This window comes from Oenanthe melanoleuca, chromosome 14 (assembly GCF_029582105.1).
Source record: "Oenanthe melanoleuca isolate GR-GAL-2019-014 chromosome 14, OMel1.0, whole genome shotgun sequence".
NCBI lineage: Eukaryota > Metazoa > Chordata > Aves > Passeriformes > Muscicapidae > Oenanthe > Oenanthe melanoleuca.
Genome location: NC_079348.1, coordinates 2,233,613 through 2,251,222, shown reverse-complemented (window position 1 = coordinate 2,251,222; position 17,610 = coordinate 2,233,613). Strand labels below are relative to the sequence as shown.

The 17,610-nt window shown below is 38.9% G+C and overlaps 1 protein-coding gene across 1 annotated transcript in view; it reads right to left on the bottom strand.

The window, feature by feature from the left end:
• The window catches only part of OTOA (otoancorin), a 32,179-nt gene extending 15,197 nt beyond the window's left edge, over window positions 1-16,982 (bottom strand). Inside the window, 19 exon segments of the mRNA XM_056503663.1 lie at window positions 1,163-1,353; window positions 2,202-2,337; window positions 3,577-3,650; window positions 4,194-4,311; window positions 4,679-4,734; window positions 5,330-5,470; window positions 5,779-5,946; window positions 6,455-6,670; window positions 7,033-7,156; window positions 9,583-9,722; window positions 10,178-10,284; window positions 12,677-12,780; window positions 12,980-13,215; window positions 13,803-13,934; window positions 15,352-15,439; window positions 16,304-16,331; window positions 16,425-16,455; window positions 16,546-16,574; window positions 16,904-16,982. Of these exon segments, the coding sequence (XP_056359638.1) occupies window positions 1,163-1,353; window positions 2,202-2,337; window positions 3,577-3,650; window positions 4,194-4,311; window positions 4,679-4,734; window positions 5,330-5,470; window positions 5,779-5,946; window positions 6,455-6,670; window positions 7,033-7,156; window positions 9,583-9,722; window positions 10,178-10,284; window positions 12,677-12,780; window positions 12,980-13,215; window positions 13,803-13,934; window positions 15,352-15,439; window positions 16,304-16,331; window positions 16,425-16,455; window positions 16,546-16,574; window positions 16,904-16,982 (2,198 nt within the window).
• Between the last annotated feature and the right edge of the window lie 628 nt (window positions 16,983-17,610).

Below are 17,610 nucleotides of genomic sequence, written 5' to 3'. Positions count from 1 at the left end.
AAGTGTTCCTAGCATTACAGTGTTTGAACAAGGAGAAATAATTCTTTATTTGAAATAAAATTTACCATTTTCTGTCAGTTCATATTGCAATAGTAGTCTGCAAAATGGTTGTCAAAAGAGTAGTAGAAACATCATCCAAATCTGACAAATGTTAGTCAATTCATTTGGTGGGTGACTTAATAAAGTACTTAGATAAGTTATTTTCAGCCTGACAGAGCCTATAGAAGCAGGCAGTAACAAATGTTACTAGCTCATGTTCCTACAAACAACTTTATTTGCTTTGTTGTTCCACCTATGAGGACATTTAAATATCTTCAAAATTAAATTATATAAAATAAAGTAAAATCTTATTTAGCACAGTGTGCCACGATATAATAAAACTGATTTGTATCCAGATCAATGCAGCGATGGAATCTGCTGGAAAATATGGCTATCCTATCACAGAAAATGCTTACTAGCAGGAAGCTGAACAGCATCTAACATGATTAGATGGATCAAGTGATTGATTTTGGGGAGAAGAGGTGGTTAGAAGCTGTGCATCCAGTCTCCCTGTTCAAATGCAAGATACTCCCAAGGAACAATGCAAGACAGAAACAGTATATTTCTACCAGCTAGAGGATGGCTTTGCTCTTTGCATGACTGGTACCAGTGAGGTTTCCATTTGCCCTCCTAATCTGAGTCCTTAGTGACACCCAACACACTGCCCACTTTGCTGCTTCAGATGCTCAAACTTTATGTCCCTCTGCTTCTTCTCTACTCTCTCCTATTGCCACAGGTGCTTGCAGTCTTCTTTACAGGTCTTCTTACACCAGTACACCAAGTATCCCACTTCCATTTTTCCATTCTTTGTGTCCCTGCACCATCCTCTGCTTGCAGCCCCTTTCTCTTGCCAGGGCAGTGAATCTATGTGCCTGCTCCCACTCAAACATCAACACTTTCTCTCCTTTTCCTCTGGGACTTAAGTCATGCAGGGTGTCTCTGGGATTGTATTTTGTTCCACAGTTATCCCATTACACACAAGAACAGAAATGTCATTCTAGTGGACAAGACCCTGAGGCTGGGGAGTGACAGAAGCTGCTTTGTGCATCTGGGCAAAGCAAATGCTTGGTGTTTGCACGGCCTAACCACCAGCATGACCAAGGTGGTGTATCCAATATCTTACCCATATAACTGAAGGAGTTTGTATTTAATTTCAGTCTTCTGCTCATGGTTGAGCTGTTGGCAAAGCTTGAATTGATGTAGGGCAGCTGCCATTGCCTTCAGGGACATTCTGCCATGTAGAAAGGCTGGAGGTAAGTGGCAGATTAGATTTCCAAGGAGATCAACATCATATTCATCAGCAATGGAGCTGTTCTGAAACAAGAAGCATTTGCCCTGTTGGCAAAGCTAGCCTTGGCTCTTGCCCTGTACCACTCCCCTGCATCACAACTCATTTAAGCTGCAAGGAACAAAATAACAGTTTGCACTGGCAACTTAATCTACAATTTCTGCTGAGACTGCATTAAAGTTTTTTGTTTTACCAGTCCAACTGGTGATATTTCATAAGCACTTTTCAGAGCTTTCAGTATTCTTTATTCCATATTGAATCACACATGAAGAATGTGACCACCCAGCACCTGCAGAGCTGGTGCAGTCCTGTCTGGCAGCACAGCCCTCATCTGGCCCCTTGCAGCAGAGGGGCCCCAAGCTCTTGCTGGTAGAAGACTGAGCTCTGAGGGGTTTCTTAAGCAGCTGCCAAAACACTGGGGATTTTACAGCTGGTGCTGTGTGTAAGGACAGGAATAGCCACAGCTACATCAAAGAACTAGTTTCCCCTAAAAACTGGTGAGTGCTGCAGCTCCCAGATAGCAGAAATCACAAAATCCTCCTGGTACCACAACTTCTCCCATGGAGCTCCCCTGTACCACAACAGCTCTGCTTGGACTGGCACTGCTTGGAGCCAGGGGAACAGCTTCAGGTGCAAGCTGGTCAGCTCCAGGCTGTCCTGGCCAGCAATGACATTTCATGAGAACACTTTGTAACAGGCATGGAGACAAGGAAAATTGCTAAGCAAGCTATAAAAAGGTTTCCTTAAGGAGCAAACAATAAAATGGAAACAGTACATAAACATCCCAAAAAATACAGATGGATGGGTAAAGAACACATGTAGGTCCACCTCCATGGTGTCTCCTCCTCTGCTGACCCCACTCAGCCATACCCACCAAGCACTCCTGTACTTTTTGCAGAACAGCATCCCTTTTGTGATGGCTTGGGTTCAGAAGGTCCATTCCAGTCTTCCCCAGACGTTCAAGGAAAGGGACACACAAAGGGCCTGTAACATACTCCAGGTACTCAGAACTGCAGAAAGAATTGGGAAGGTCTCAGAATGCAAACCTGACCTTCATGCACCCACAACCATACCCATGAAATCTGTGATGACAGAAATATTTAGAGACAAGACTTGAAAAATCATAAACCAGACAGGCCAAAATATTTGCAATTAACCCCAGCCTTACTTCAACATCTTCTTCCAGTCCACCAGGACATGAACTGAACTTCAAAAAATGGCTAAAAATTATAAATAGCTGCAAGTGGATGAAAGTGCTCTGAGATGCTTTAACACTATATGAAACAAGACTGTCTACAGGTCAGAAGCTTTTCCCCTTTCTCTGTTTTATTAGGAATAATTCTCTGATGAATGAAGATACGGGTGGCCTAAGGATCACAAATAGTTTTAGAGTAGGTTTCCTTTTTATCAGAAAAAAAATCCTTCCACATTTAACAAAATTATGCTCTTCTCCCCAAAAAGTGGCAGATAACCTTTGCAAATAAAGCCACAGCCCACATCTGCACAGGCTCAGCCTTGCCAGGGTCTGTAGGCAACAGCACCAGTAACTTTTGATGGCCCTGAACAACCAACATGCAATTGTTGCCAAATAACTGAGTGCTCCATTTTGTAGGAAGCCTTGCATTAAAGTCTTTTATTATTTTATAGTTGTTAAATAGAGCCTTTTCAAACTGAATACTTTTCTTACTTCTTTCAATTCAGAAATATTCCACAAAAATGAGGGTTCTCAGTCCCTTTTATACCTTAGGCACATAGAACAATAGAGAGAAAGGGTGGAAGAGACAGAAAGAGAAAGTGAGAAAGAGACAAAGAAAGGAGGGAATTAAAAAGTTTTACAAATCAGGAGTTCTCATCAATACACAAGTTATTTTTCCTACGAAAAAAGTTGTCACTGAAAAGTTTTGCTAACTTACACAAGTGTCTTGAAACACATTGGAATGTTTCTAACCACACAGAACACTAAGCTTCAGCAGAATCCAGTGGTTTTGTCTTATATACCCACTCTCAAAAAGACCCCTAAACAAATAAGCAAACCTAAACCAAATAAGCCTACCTAGGAGGAAAAAAATCCACAAGTGTGACAAATGTGCCATTCTAAAAGACACAACTTGCACTTGAGACAGATTTTGCCTACAATCAGTGATCACTTTTTGATAAATTACCATTTATTTGAATAATCAGTTTTCTTAGGACTGTAGAGATTATTTGAAAAGTGCTCAGAAGTTAAGATGGACTAAGACATAACTCACGGAAGCGCCAGTAAGAGGAAGGGAGGAATGGATGCATTGGAGGCTTCCCAAAATTTCCAAGCCAAACAATTAACCTAAAAGCAACAAAAATTTAGTATCTCAAACCTCTAGCAATTTTGAAGAATAAAAAATACAGGTTGTTTATTGCAGCATATATATAAATTAGCATATATAAAACTGTGCATATTATCTTCAGAGAATATTTTTATCTTTTTAGTTTTAGGTTTTTTTTAGTTTTCTTTTTGTAGACATCAGAGATGAAACATTCTATATTTGGGAACATGAGAACATTGGTATGTTTCTGAAACTTCTATGTATTTCTAAACAGATTATTCATGAATTAACAAGTCAGAAGGGCTGTAGGAATTTCTTCCAATTTGTAAGTGACAAATGAAATGGCCAAAATGAAGTACGATAACAGACAAATTCACACATAAAAGATTAAAATAAAATATGTTAACAGACAAATTGAGACATACAGGATTGTGAGAAAAAAAATCCTGAAAAAATCAAAGACAAAACAGAATGACCCAAGTTCTAATCTACCTAATTTGGATAGGGTAGTATGTTTATGTACATAAAGTTTTTTTTTTTTGTTGTTGTTGTTGTTTTTTTACCTGATATGGAGAAAGCAGATAAAGATTCATTTCAAAGAATTTAAAATTGTTTAAAAATATGTCTGTGTCCATACTTTCAATGAGTTGACAAGTAACTCCTTTCACAAGCTGTCCTGTGCTGATAGGAAAGGCAAATTTCAATTTTTTGAATATTTAAGCAGGATCTAGTCCTTATTCCCCATGACCCCATCCTAAGACACAGTTTCTTCATCTCTCCCATTTCTTTCAGTTAAAAGGCTCTTGAAAGTAAAAATGCAAACAAATTGAAAAATATAAACAAAGACTTAAAATACCCAAACCTCTGCAATGCTTTGACTCTGATTTTGGTTTTGAAGACCCTTTTTAGTAAGGAAGGTGAATTATCCTGTGATATCCAGGAATGAATAAACATAAAGTAATTTATAATAACCACATATTCTTTACCTCAGAATTGCTGTCATCACAAAACTAGTCTTAAACCCCATTTCAAAAGATATAGTCCATACCTCAGAAGGTCAACAAGATAGTTTTCCTTGGACAGTAATTCATACAGATACAAAGCCTGAAAAGAAACCCACTATAATTAAAGGTAGCTTTAGTTAATCCATTTGTAAGAGACAGCAACTACTGTCTCTGTAAGGCTTTTGTACTCTGAGCTCTCTTATGTACTCTAAAGGTACTTCTATAGTCTAGCTTGAGCAAAAAGGTTTGGCATCCAGCCTGGCTGAATTTTTTCCTCACAACACAAGACATCACTGGCTGGCACTATGGAATTATGTTAAACCTGCACGTGGCCCTCAACCACTGAAAAGTTTAGGGCTGAAGGGAGCTCTGGAGATCATCTGATCCAACCTTTCATCCCTCTGGACAGAGTCAAAGGCTTTACATGCAAATGTCTAATATACAGTACTGGAAAGAGAAAATTTACATGGCAAAAACCTGGGGGCTTAAAATCAGCATATTAATGCTTCATTTTCCATAGCATTGTGTCATAATGGCTGGGCTCTAAATGCCCTTTGGTGTTTTTGTTGAGATATAATTGGGGCAGTTTCTTCCTTTTACCTGTGTTCCTTGAACACAAATATATTATACCACTTTTCCAATTCTCCCATCACACAAAATTGCAGCAGAATGGGAAATGCATAACAATTTTTTACCTGGCTGCTTCTTAGTTCTTTTTCTTTCAGCATTGAAGAATTACATCCAGTTAGATTCCATAAACCAGAAAGAGAGACTTCTTTAAAGAAAGCTCCTTGTATATCTTTGACTGATGAAGAAAAATCTCCAGATGCAGCTATCTAAAAAGAGGAACACAAAAATACATGGCATTTCTGAATTGATGCTTAGATTTACAGGATTTGCTCTTCTTTCTACTCTGTGTAATATTTCTCTTAAGAGGATAAAGGAAAAACATGATAGTATTAAAAACACAATGGAAATAAGTAAGCAAAAGCCTTCAAAATACACCTGGTGTTCAGAAAAAAAAGCAGTAGAACCATTAACCATTGAGCTAAAGGACACATCTTAGTTTAATTCATGCTCTCCAGTTCTGGTTACTGTGCTCTTGTGCAGAGAGAACCTGTCACACTCTGAAGTTTATAATCACCTTCCTGAGGATGCCCTGTTGCTGTGCAGGAGATAAGTCAGACAAGTACTGGGACATTGTGCCTCGAATAATGTGAGCCAGCTCCCTGGGGTTCATGCTGTGGAGTGACTGGGTGCCAATTCCTGTCACCAAGGCTCCCATTTGGCTCACGTTATAAAATGATAAAACCTGCAGGGAGAACAGTGCAAGCAAACAGGAAGTATTATTGAGAACAGCAGATATATTTAAAAGCAAATGTCAATAAATAAAGCAAAACCATTCTTGTTAAATACTTAATACATTTCTTGCCTGAGAATGAATTTTCTGTGTCTGTCTATGGATGAAGTTTCTCAGAAGTTCATTTTTCTGAAACTTCAACCAGGACCTGATTCCTTGCACTACAGTATATTTGAATATACAGCCTGGGATCTCTGATCATGCAAATTCTGCTTAGGGCAGTGACACAGACAAAATAATATATACAACTGCCGAATCCAAATATTCATCCTCTCTATTACTAGAGAATTACTTTGGGATGTACAATCTTGGATGCTTTTATTTGATCTAAACACATTTTTCAGGTAACTAACTAAATAGAATTCTTGTATACTAAACTTTCCAAAATATTCAATTACTGTTGGGAAGAAGCCATTCTACTTTTAAAAACAGAAGGTAGGAAAACTATTATTAGAGGTACCTTTTCATAAGAGAGATATTTATTGGCTAAAATCATAACTTGGCTCTTTGCCCACCCAGAGACTTGGTTTAATGTTGCAACAGCATTATGCACTGCTTCAGGTGAGAGAGATTCCAGCTGACTTGAAGTTAGTCCAACCACAGCATCTGACAGAGATCCAAGGGTATCATTCAATGTCTGGTTTTGCACAGCAATGTTCAGGAGTTGAGATTTGAGCTAAATCAAACAAAAGAGAGCAGATCAGAAATATAAATCTGCCAAGAACCAATTTCCATTATCACCCAAAAACATTACCTGGAATCTCTGGAATAGGCACTGGCAAATATTCACACACTTCATAAAATTTCAAGAATAGAACTACAGTTGTGAAAGGAATATGGAACAGGAATATGAAACAGAATGAGAAAAGAATGAGCACCCAAAATTAGTTTCTATTCTTTGCATTCTCAAGAACTATTTTCCCTTATTTCTTAAGTCCCAATAATTTTTCACTCCTTTCTTTCCTTATTTAAGAAGCAGATTCCTCCTCCTATGTTTACAGGATTATGTCAGGCAAGAAGAACAAGTGCTGTACACACCTCATGAACCTCTGCCTGGAAACCTCTCAGATGATTGCATTTAATCATTTGATGAAGGAGAGTCCGGGCCACAGCTGCATCCATCTGTTCCAGGTCATCATAAAAGCAAACCAACAAACCCAGTCTATAGAAAAGAAATACATTAGCTCCCTTCTGAGATAAAACTGTCACTTTTGGAAAATGGAAATACAGCTTGGTACCCTCTCCTTGTGATAACAGCTTGAGCCATTTCTGTTTGTTGTGAGTGCCTCAACCTGAAGTTTTTAAAACTTAGCCTATAATGGAACATGCACTGGCCTTTATATTCAGCTGAATTCTGCCTGGATTGCTTGTGTTTGAGAATTTACCTGTCCTGGTTCCATTTACCTGTCCATGGCTGGATTGTTCCAGTTTATGACTCCCCTTGACAGGGTAATCTTGAAAATTATGGAGGGCTATCACTAAGTCTCTAGAAGAGGCTTGCTGAGTTCTTATCTGTTTTGATTGGATGTTTTAAACTGTAAGTCCTGCTTGGATTTCACATGTAGCACAACTCATGATTCAGAGCAGCAGCTGGGGCACGACATGGTATCTTTGTCATTTTAGGATTAAACAAAGCCTGTTGTATTTCACATCAAACACAGGAGTGGCCAATGGATGGAGACCTGTCCAGTTCAACACTGATTAGGAGAAAGCACACTGAGGCTCACTGCCCAGTTGTGCCAGCACAGCAATCTGCAAGGCAGGGTTTTGAACAGAGCTCGTTCTCCTTCACAGTTCCTATGCTGTAACATTTAAGTCAACATTTCCATTAGCCTCTATAAAGGGCAACCACAGCCATAGTTTTTGGAGACGAGGAGTCACATCACCATGGGGAAGTGCCTGTTGCAGATGTCCTTCTGGCTTTTAGACCTTGTGTTTATGTACTTCCTTTACTTTTGCAGCCCTGTAAAGAAAGAGCTCTGAATTGTGCATCACTATGTCTGGACTTTGAACTTTATAGTGATGGGGATTAACTAGTTTGTAGGAAGCCTGAATCAATTCCCTGTCCCTGTAAACCCTCAGCCTTTGTTTTATTATTTACACAAAACAAGAACCTCAAAGATATGGCCAAAGCCCAGCTTTCCTGCTACAGTCCCTGGTTTTTCCCAGTTCAGTGAGACAGGCACAAGCAGAGTCTGGGCAGTAGTGTCCAGATGTGAATGGAATCAGCAGTGGACAATGCTGCAGCACTACCACAAACTCAGTTGAATTCTGCAGCACAGAAAGTCTTTTAGTTCCTCCAGACCCTCAACAACAACCTGCCAGCAATATAACAAAACACTGCTTCTGCAGCACATCTGAATTCATGGGAGATCATCAAACCAACATACAAATCAAAGAAACATCTCTAAGAGCATTTTTATAACAAATAATTACATTCTGATGCATTATTGCATAGCTGCTGCTCTTCTCCTTTGGGATTAGCAGAAATGAATAACACTACTTCTTAAAAGTAAAAGCACATTTAAATCAACAGTATGGTTAAAATGAGTAACATAAACTAAGTGTGTTGTAAAAATGGAATATATTAAGGATTATGGAGCATGACATTTCTCTCATCTGTGAGAATGTAGCAGCTCTCATGAGTGACAAAATCATTTTTAAGATTTCTGACATTGAAATTTAGAGCGTGGGCATAACTCTTCTCTCGCTTACTCCTCCGACAGGAGCAATGCTTCATGGAAGTCAGCGAGCTGCACTGCAGCAATGACAGGAGCTCTGAAGCTATAAAGCATATTCTCCATTAGTTTAAAACTCCAAGGTATCCCCCAAGGAGACTACAAATTATATCAGACAGCATTGTCTAGGGACTAAATCCATCCATTGATATGATAGTGTAAATGTAAATGTGGAGTGCAGAGTTTTCTCACGCTCGCTGCGTATTTATGAGTAACAGCAGCTTGTTTTGGTTTTTTTATTATTGTTAAAGTTAGTTCAGTGCAGATTTGACAAACCTGAAAATTCAGTTTCCTGTGTACACACCTAACATTCAAATTAAGCACGGCTTATGTCTGTGCTGCAGGCCAAAGAGGACAGCAGGGCAAGCTTTACGCTGCTTCACTTTGTGGCTTCTCTGGTGACACTCAGGTCAGTTAAAACCCACTTGCAGTCCTGGCTGGCAGGAGTTGAGATTTCCTCCTTCAGTCCTAACTTTAACATGATTTCCATCAAACATCTCCATGTTCTGTGATTCAAACAGCCAAGACAACTCATTTTCTGCTGTCCCAGTTTATTTTATTGCTCTACAATGTGGTGGAGTTCTGCCTGGGTCCCTCAGATACTGCTGCAGACTTCCTATGAATGCTACAGGCATCTCCTCACTATGGAGCAGGAGACAAAGCATTAGCTAATTAGGCACACCTCCAAAAATTCATAAAGTAGCAATTCTTCACTGTTGCTAAACAGGGCTGGATTTCAGCCTGAATTTTTCTGCTGGAATGAAAAAGCTGTGCCACGCTATTCTATTTTCTAATTAGTTAGTTGTTCCATCCATTCACAGCCATAAAAGAAAAAGCAAAGAAGCCTTGCCTGTAGATAGTTGAAGTGTTCTTCATATCAAATCCTGACGAGTTTATCCTTTCCAGGAGGGCCTGTGCAAGCTCTGGTGTGATATCATAAACCGTGTCCAACTGCTTTGTTGCATTGTCGTAGCTAATGAACAGTCTGATCTGACCAGCACAAACAAAACCACACATCAGCACTGTGAGACAATAAAGACTGTCTCTGACACTCAAAATTAATTGAGCCTGTTCATGTTATAGAGAAAGGAAGATTTGGATCAACCAAATTCTGAAGGCAAAGCTGAGTGAGTGATTTGAGCGATTTTCTGCCAAAATGTCATATAATTTGAGGGTGTTCTACATTGTTTCCCTTCAGCAGAAGTCACAGAAGTCTGATACAGATACAGATAAATAATTATGTATTAACTCCAGACACTTTAAAATTAAAAATACAGAACTTTGTAAAGAATACATATATATTTCCCCCTTATATTTTCTCTTTATATTCAATTAATTAAAAAGATATAAATTTATTTTTCATGTTTAGATTTGCATTTGTGTTCATATTGTTTGTAGCTGACATCCCTTAGCAATAACATATCCATCCACACTTCGTTACTTACTTCATTGAGACTAATTTTCAGAATTTCTTCTAATGGGAGATGAACCATGTATCTTCCCAAAATCCATAAGCTCTCTGCACTGACCCAAGAAGTTGATTCATTGAACTCTGTTTTGTACAAATAAATACTCACTATAATGTTAAGAAAGTAATTACTTTTCAAATACATTTTACCCAGTATATTGTTATTGGTAAATAATAACAAATCTGCAAATCAGAAAAATCCTTAGCAGAGGGAGTCAGATTCCCTCCATTTGCTACATTTTAGCACCACACTTTTATGAGTCCATAAATTTTTTAACGAAAATGAAATAGTGTTTCAAGTGTCTCAAATTTTCTCATATAAAAACAATTAATGTTTTATGTTGCTGAAATAGAGAATGGATAAAGTGTGGGACAGGAAAAATTTACCTGAAAGTATTAAATATGGAGCAGTGTTTTTAAAATTCACTTTTCCTAATCAATTGTATTATTTAAGAACATCAGGAAGGCATAATATCTTATATATCTTATATATTATTATTGATGATGCCACTTATTTCAGCAATATGCAATAGCAATAATGGAAAAATGAAAAACTGTTCAAATACCTACATAGAAATAGGCTGACAAAGCCACAAAACACTGCATAACAGTTAAAAAATGGCATTCATTTAGTAACATCCTCCTAAGGACTGAAAATGAAATCAAGATCCAAATATCCCTGAGAAAAAATATATTTATGGACTCTATGGGTACCCTGAGCCACAAAGACTCTTTTCTTCAGGGTGTTGTCATTTGGAAGGCTCAGTGTGTGACACCTCTGAACACATTCCTCTGCACTGCTGATACTCACAACTCTGTTAAAATAAAATCATCACTTTGAAGAGTTTCCAGTGTTGGAAAAAAACAGCATGCATCTATCAGAAGCTGAAGGACTCCATTAAGTGATTTTTTTTGAAAACACAGATCTAAGCTCCTTAAGAGAGACAAGATGATGATCCCAGCAGACCTGTCAGGCCTGTGTTTTTTAAAGTGATATTACCTTCCATTACCCAGAATATTACAGGAGTTAAAAGACATGACAAGAGAGCTAAAGACAAATCAGCACCACTTAAGGATGTTGATTGTGACCTTTAGAAGAACAGACTTGCAGTTACCAGCCATGGCAGCTATGATCCCCACAAACTGAACCCTATCCCAGGTGGTCCCAGTGCTACCCACATATAAAGTGAATAAATCACCCTCCTGCAGGACTGTTCCTGCACTCTGCTTTGGCCTGGGGAGTGCAGATAAACATGAGGGAGCTTCAGACTTCCAGTCCAAGTGTGTCTGCCCAGGGCTGATGGTTCACACTGCCACAACCAGCTGTGAATCAGCCCACACCTGATGCCCTGGTGGGGGATTCACCACATCTGTGCTGCTTTTGGCATAAGAAGCAGCAGCCAGGGAAGAAAAAGAAGCACAGGAGCTCCCAGTCCCTTCCAAGCTGGATGATCTTCCCAGGGTGAATCGAGGGTTCACCACTGCTTCAGACACAGCCCAAGATAATGCTGAGGGATCTTCCCAGGACAGCTCAGTAGCACCAGGCAAATTCTGCATCTTTGCTTCCCCAGCAATGCACTGGCACTAACATCACCTCACAGCAGCAGCATGAACCTCCTCTCCACGACTTACTGGTTTACTCTAATATTTTGAAATGGCAGGAGACCCAGGAGGCAAATTTAGCTCCACTGAAGCAAGTGGGCATTTAACCTTTGATTTCTAGGGAAAGAGGAAGAGCAGACACATCTATAAATCTAAAGTGCTCCCAGGACAGCTGTGCTGGGATGTTCAATGAAACCCAAGCACCAGCTCTGATGGTTCAGTGCCCTGCACAGCCCCCTTGTGGAGCCCATCCTGCCTGTTCCAGCTATGGAACAGCTGTTTCAGGCACATTAACCAGGCAAACAGATGAGGGAAAATGCATCCAATCAGGATTAATTAATTTGGTTTTATCTCATCCCTTTGCTGATCGAGTTGGTGCCATGTGCTTCCACAACATCCTGCATTTCTTTTGTGTTTTTAAACAGTGCAGTGGATAATGTATTCTGAGCCAGAGCTGCTCTGCTCCTCTGAGCGGGAGTTCAGACGAGAACAATACAACTTGGCAGAGCACCTGGCCACTGTATCCTATTTCAGACTCAGAAACAGTACAGAGAAAAAAGACTGGAGTACTAGAAAAAGACTTTGTGTATAGCTCTGTGCAGAACTGAGGAAGAGTCCATTGGTTGGATTTGATGATCCTGGAGGTCTTTTCCAGCCCTAACAATAGCATGATTCTACTCTATAAGTTCAAGCATCTTGGAAGAACTATTTGTTATGAGTAACAAACACATTATATTTACTGTGTTCTGCAGTAAAGGTATTCCAGACAGCCACTCTGACACAGACCTGGGGAAACAACTCAATACAATAGACAGGCCTTTTGTTGAGTGCTTTTCTCTTATGAAAAGCAAGAAGAAAACACTTTGTAACATACCACTTATATTGTAAGATTTCTGTAGAATCTGCTTCATCCAGCCATAGAGAGCTCTCTGAGTGCTTGCTGAGGTTCTGTCATAGAGGTCCTTGAATAATGATGATCTAAGTGATACAGGGGCATGTTAGTTCACTAACTCTTTTTCTTAATGACACATGGACAAATGATTTCAGAAACAGCATTCTTTACACATAAGCAGAAAGCTGCATCTGGAAAACAGACTGAGACCATATAGCAACCTCTTTTAAAATAATCAGCAAATCCAACATAGTATTAATTGTGTCTAAAAAATAAATGGCTTACAAGTTTCTGAAAGCATCCTCCAGCAGAAGGTTTGGGAGACTCCCAATGACATCAGGTTGGAGATAGCTCCCTGCTGACACACGCAGAACCTGACTCAGGATATCCACACAGTCCAGGGCGCTCAGAACCAAGAAGCATTTATCCAGTGTTACGAGGAACAAGGTCCTGTTTACTCCTGGGCTTTGAAAAATTATCTCTCTAGTCTTGCCCCAGTCAAGAATAATATTTCCCATTTCCTGCAAGCAACAAGGTATTAAAATAGCACCTCTGATTAATTCAATATATTTTTCATTTTGAGGCTGGACAAAGGGCTCTACTAAGAATATGATGCCGCTCTCATGAAAAACACCTGAAAACTACTGGTTGTTTGCATTACTTCAGATAATTTCTTTCTGGTAGAGACCAGCTTGAATTTTTTTACAAAACCAAGATGAAATCCAGAAAGGTATTTCAAATGATTGATTATCAAAATCACTAATTTCATCTTCTTTAGCCATTTTGGCTCTCTTTCCAGCCACTGAAAAGAAGATACTCCCTGAGAGTAGCTGGCCCTACCTACCTTAGGTGTTACTGTAGGAGGGTGAACTCTTTGGAGATGAGTTTCTCTCTACTGATCACAGCGAAAATCCAAATGACTGACTTGGACTTGCAACAACTTCTAGACAGTAAGAGTTAAATGAACTAAGTCTAACCTAAGAGGAAAGGAATCCAATCCAAGCCAGGTAAGTAACTGCAGTACCTGCACTGTGAGCCCTGCAGTCTGTCCCCTTCCATTTATCTAAACCACTGACAGCAGCTTTTCCTTTCCACAAGTGAAACTCACAAGATGCTCCTTTTTGCTGTTGAAGAGGTACTTCATTGCAGTTTGGAATTGATGCTGATCAAGCTGTTGCAATTCAGACAGTAGTTGCCTGGGCTGGTATAAAAGGTTCTTCAGGTAACTTTTTATAGACATCTGAAGTATAGAAAAATATGTGTAATATACATAAAACTCATACTATTGTACTTTTACTCCCTGAAAATCTGTGCTCAAGGAGAACTAAGTGCTTAGCTCTGTATTGTCTGTGCTGCCAATGATCAAAATAACTATTCCCCACACAAACTGAAAAAAAAAAAATCTAAATGCATTCTGAAAGACAGTAATTTTCAAACCCTATTCGTGGCGTCATGACAAGTCCTCTCGAGGGAGCTTTTTAACAAAGATGCCTCAGTTTCTCACTTCATAAAACAAGAGTAATAAAGCTTTTCTGCTTCACACAGCAGAGATGTGAAAATGAAACTTTTAACCGGGAAAAAAACCCAAACAGATACCATGAGCATATTACTTAAAAAAAGGAAGGAAATGTGCAATTAGATGGGAGGAAAAGTCTCTACCAGGTCATAAGCCAAAAATATTCTCTCTCTCACCAATCTGCATTACCAGTTAACAATCTCATGCCTGTTTTGGAAATTTGAAGGGGAATAATAACATTGGGACAGAAATAAATGTAAAGCTCATTAGCAGCAGACTGGAGTAAAATACCTTGTATTTCCTGATATTATTTCAGAATTTGTTTGGAATTTGAATTGCAATTGTTCTTGCTGCCTTTGATTAATTTGCATTGCCACCACCAAACATTAACACAGTTCCTTTATGCCTCGGGGTTCAGCCTGCTGAGAGCCTCAGACTGCCAATAAACCTGCCAAAGGGAAGGGGCAGTGGCAGGAAAATGTAGGTGAGGACGAGCTGTGACAGCGACATGGAGCTTGGGACAGGGTTCAAGTACTGTGGAGCTCCTGGGAATGCCTGAGGCTCAGGAAGGCACAGCTGACACTTCCCTGTTTCAGTGTAGGGACGAGGGAGGGGCTCAGCTGGGTACAGCTCCACGTAAAGCAGCTCATCACTAATTCTCAGCAGCAGCAGGAGGAGGAACATCAACTCCTTCCTGCATCACTTCCACATCGATAATTTACAAAAACAGCATTGAGAGGAACTTTAAAAGGTGGAGGCATTTTGTAGGATGCTCTGGAGCCTCTCATTCCATAAGGAGCAGTTTGAACTACAGCCAGTCAAAATCTGAGAGAAACCTGTTATTTTCTGGGGAAACAGCATTTATATACACTCAACTCAGAAACAATGAGCACGAAAAATCCTAATTCCTGCTTTCCATCAGAGGAAGAGCAAAAAAGATTGTTATTATTATTTATACCTTGCATACTCCCACAGTCTTCAGGTAAAAAGACAATCTATTCCTATCTCTTATTTAGCTGCTACAGTGTAGATGTGTTAATTACCTGTGTCATTGACCACCTAGCTTTGGCTACAGAAACAGGTTGAGTTTTTAAATTTCGTTTTCAAATAAAAATTTTCATGCATCTTAAATGTCACCAACCTGGAGGCTGCTAAGAGTAAACATAATTTCCTGGGCATGAAAATATGCCATGATTTTTGTAAGCAGATCTGCTGTCCAGACATTAGAGCTGTAACAGAAAACAGGACCAAAAATGACAGTAAAATAATATAACAAGTTAAATAGCAGATTACAAGAGTAAAAAAGAAAAAGGGAAATAAAGAGTGATGCTAACATCATAATGACAAAAGTATTCGGTTTCTCCCTAGCCAGAGTAATAGTTAATCTATTTAATGAAATGAAAATACCTGGTTCATTGGGGAATGGAATTAATTAGCTTTTTTCCATCTAATTCCACAACCACCCAATAAACTCAGTTTTCCAAGGTGTTGCCATTAGTACCATCTCCAAGGCATGTGCTTTCTGGCACTCCATTATGCCTGTTCTGATCTGCTTGCAGAAAGCACAGGGAGTAACTGCTGTCATTCCTTCAGCACAGCCATTAATTTTACTGTGTCTTCCTTACACAGCCACTGATTTTCTCAAAATAGGTGTGGAATGGCCTTTGAGGCTTATACTGCTCTTTCAGATTTGGACAAAATTAGCAAAATAATCCAAAAGCCACCAGGAGCTGGAGGATGGGGGATGCAGTAAGACTGAAAGAAGGAGGTGGACAGAAACCTGGAACTGCACCTAATTTCTTTAAGCAGACATTTGGACACATGTGAGCAAAGTTAATTATCAAAACTTCTGAAAACTGTAGCAAGTACTTATTTTCAGCCTCATTCTATAATTTTTTTTTTTTTCTTTTTCATGACAAACAGGTTTTTCCCTTTTAACAGGAAATACTCCTGCCAGGAGACCCAAATCCAAGTAATCATATGTGCCAATTTCCTTCTATGCATAATGTTCCAGTTTCTGTGGATATGAAACAGATCATATCTGAAATGCAAGACAATATTGAAAAATCAAGACAGGGAGAGCAATACATTACCTCTGAAAATAAAGTATATCTAGGAGGGCTGCACATGAAAAATGGAACATAAAAAGTTATGGTGAGATACTGAATTTTAATTCATTTTAGAAGCATAAGTGGGAACAACTGTGTACATTACCATTCAGATATTTCCCAGCTATTACTTCCTCCTAAGGAAAAATTATAAATATATGTAATAAATCATTATTTTTAGATTATAATATAAAATGTTAGTAGAGAGATCAAATAAAAATACTAACCACAGCTTTGTGTAACAACGGAGGCAAATCTGTAAAAGATTATCCCGTTATTAGAAATTAATTTAATGTTTTATCATTCAATTGTGTTACACAAAAATACATGTATTGTACAGTGATTATATATACATATAATAATTTATTTTCAAACATTTTGATTAAATTTATTTACAGAAAAACCGTGGGGGAAAAAAAGACTATTCAATTATAATCAGTCTTGGTGAAATTCTTTGCTGGCAAAGCTCCATGAAGTCGAGAGAGCAGAGACCATGGTCCCAGTTACTAAACAGCACCTAATTTATTACACACAGCTTTTTCCATGCCACAAAATAAACCCCTCACACAGGAGTTCTGCTCTTACCTTCAGAGTTCTGACTGTGAGTAATCTCAGCATGATTCATTGATATCAACAAGAAACACATCTTCAAAAGCCTGGACATTTCTTCTGGTGTTTTTTAGGATAAAAAGATACTTGGATTGAAAAGGAAAATAGGAAGAACAGAGTCAAAAGGCAATATTCACCCAAATTTTCATAACTATAAATCAGAGACAGCCTACACTATGGAGTACAGATAGAAATCAGAACAATCCAAAGCTGCTTGCTCCCAAGTTTTTAATTTAAATCTTTTTCTAGGATAGAGATACACTTTATGCAAACACAAGTCCACCAAGAGTGTGTGTGCAGCTAGATTTATCTCCCTACAGTAAATGGCTAATTTAATTTTTTTTCCTTGTAGCACCACTTATTTACCAAGTTACACTGCACCTAAATATGACTTCAATGCACTTTTGTTAAAACAGGCAAACAAAAAGCAGATATATACTTTTAAAAGCAGATAAAAAAGAAGAGAAATGAAATGAAAAAGGAAATTATAAAGAAGCTTCAAACAAACCCTAAACTTCTCCTAGCTGGTTAAGTTGGCTGCAGTATCACAGCAGACTTGGTCTGGGACCCTCCATTTGCAGATCTTTGAACTCAGGGGTGGGACAGTCTGGCCCTGGTCCCATGTCCCTGCAGGGTGCTTCAGGCAGGGAAGGGGAAGGAACACTCCCCTTCCCTGCTGCCAC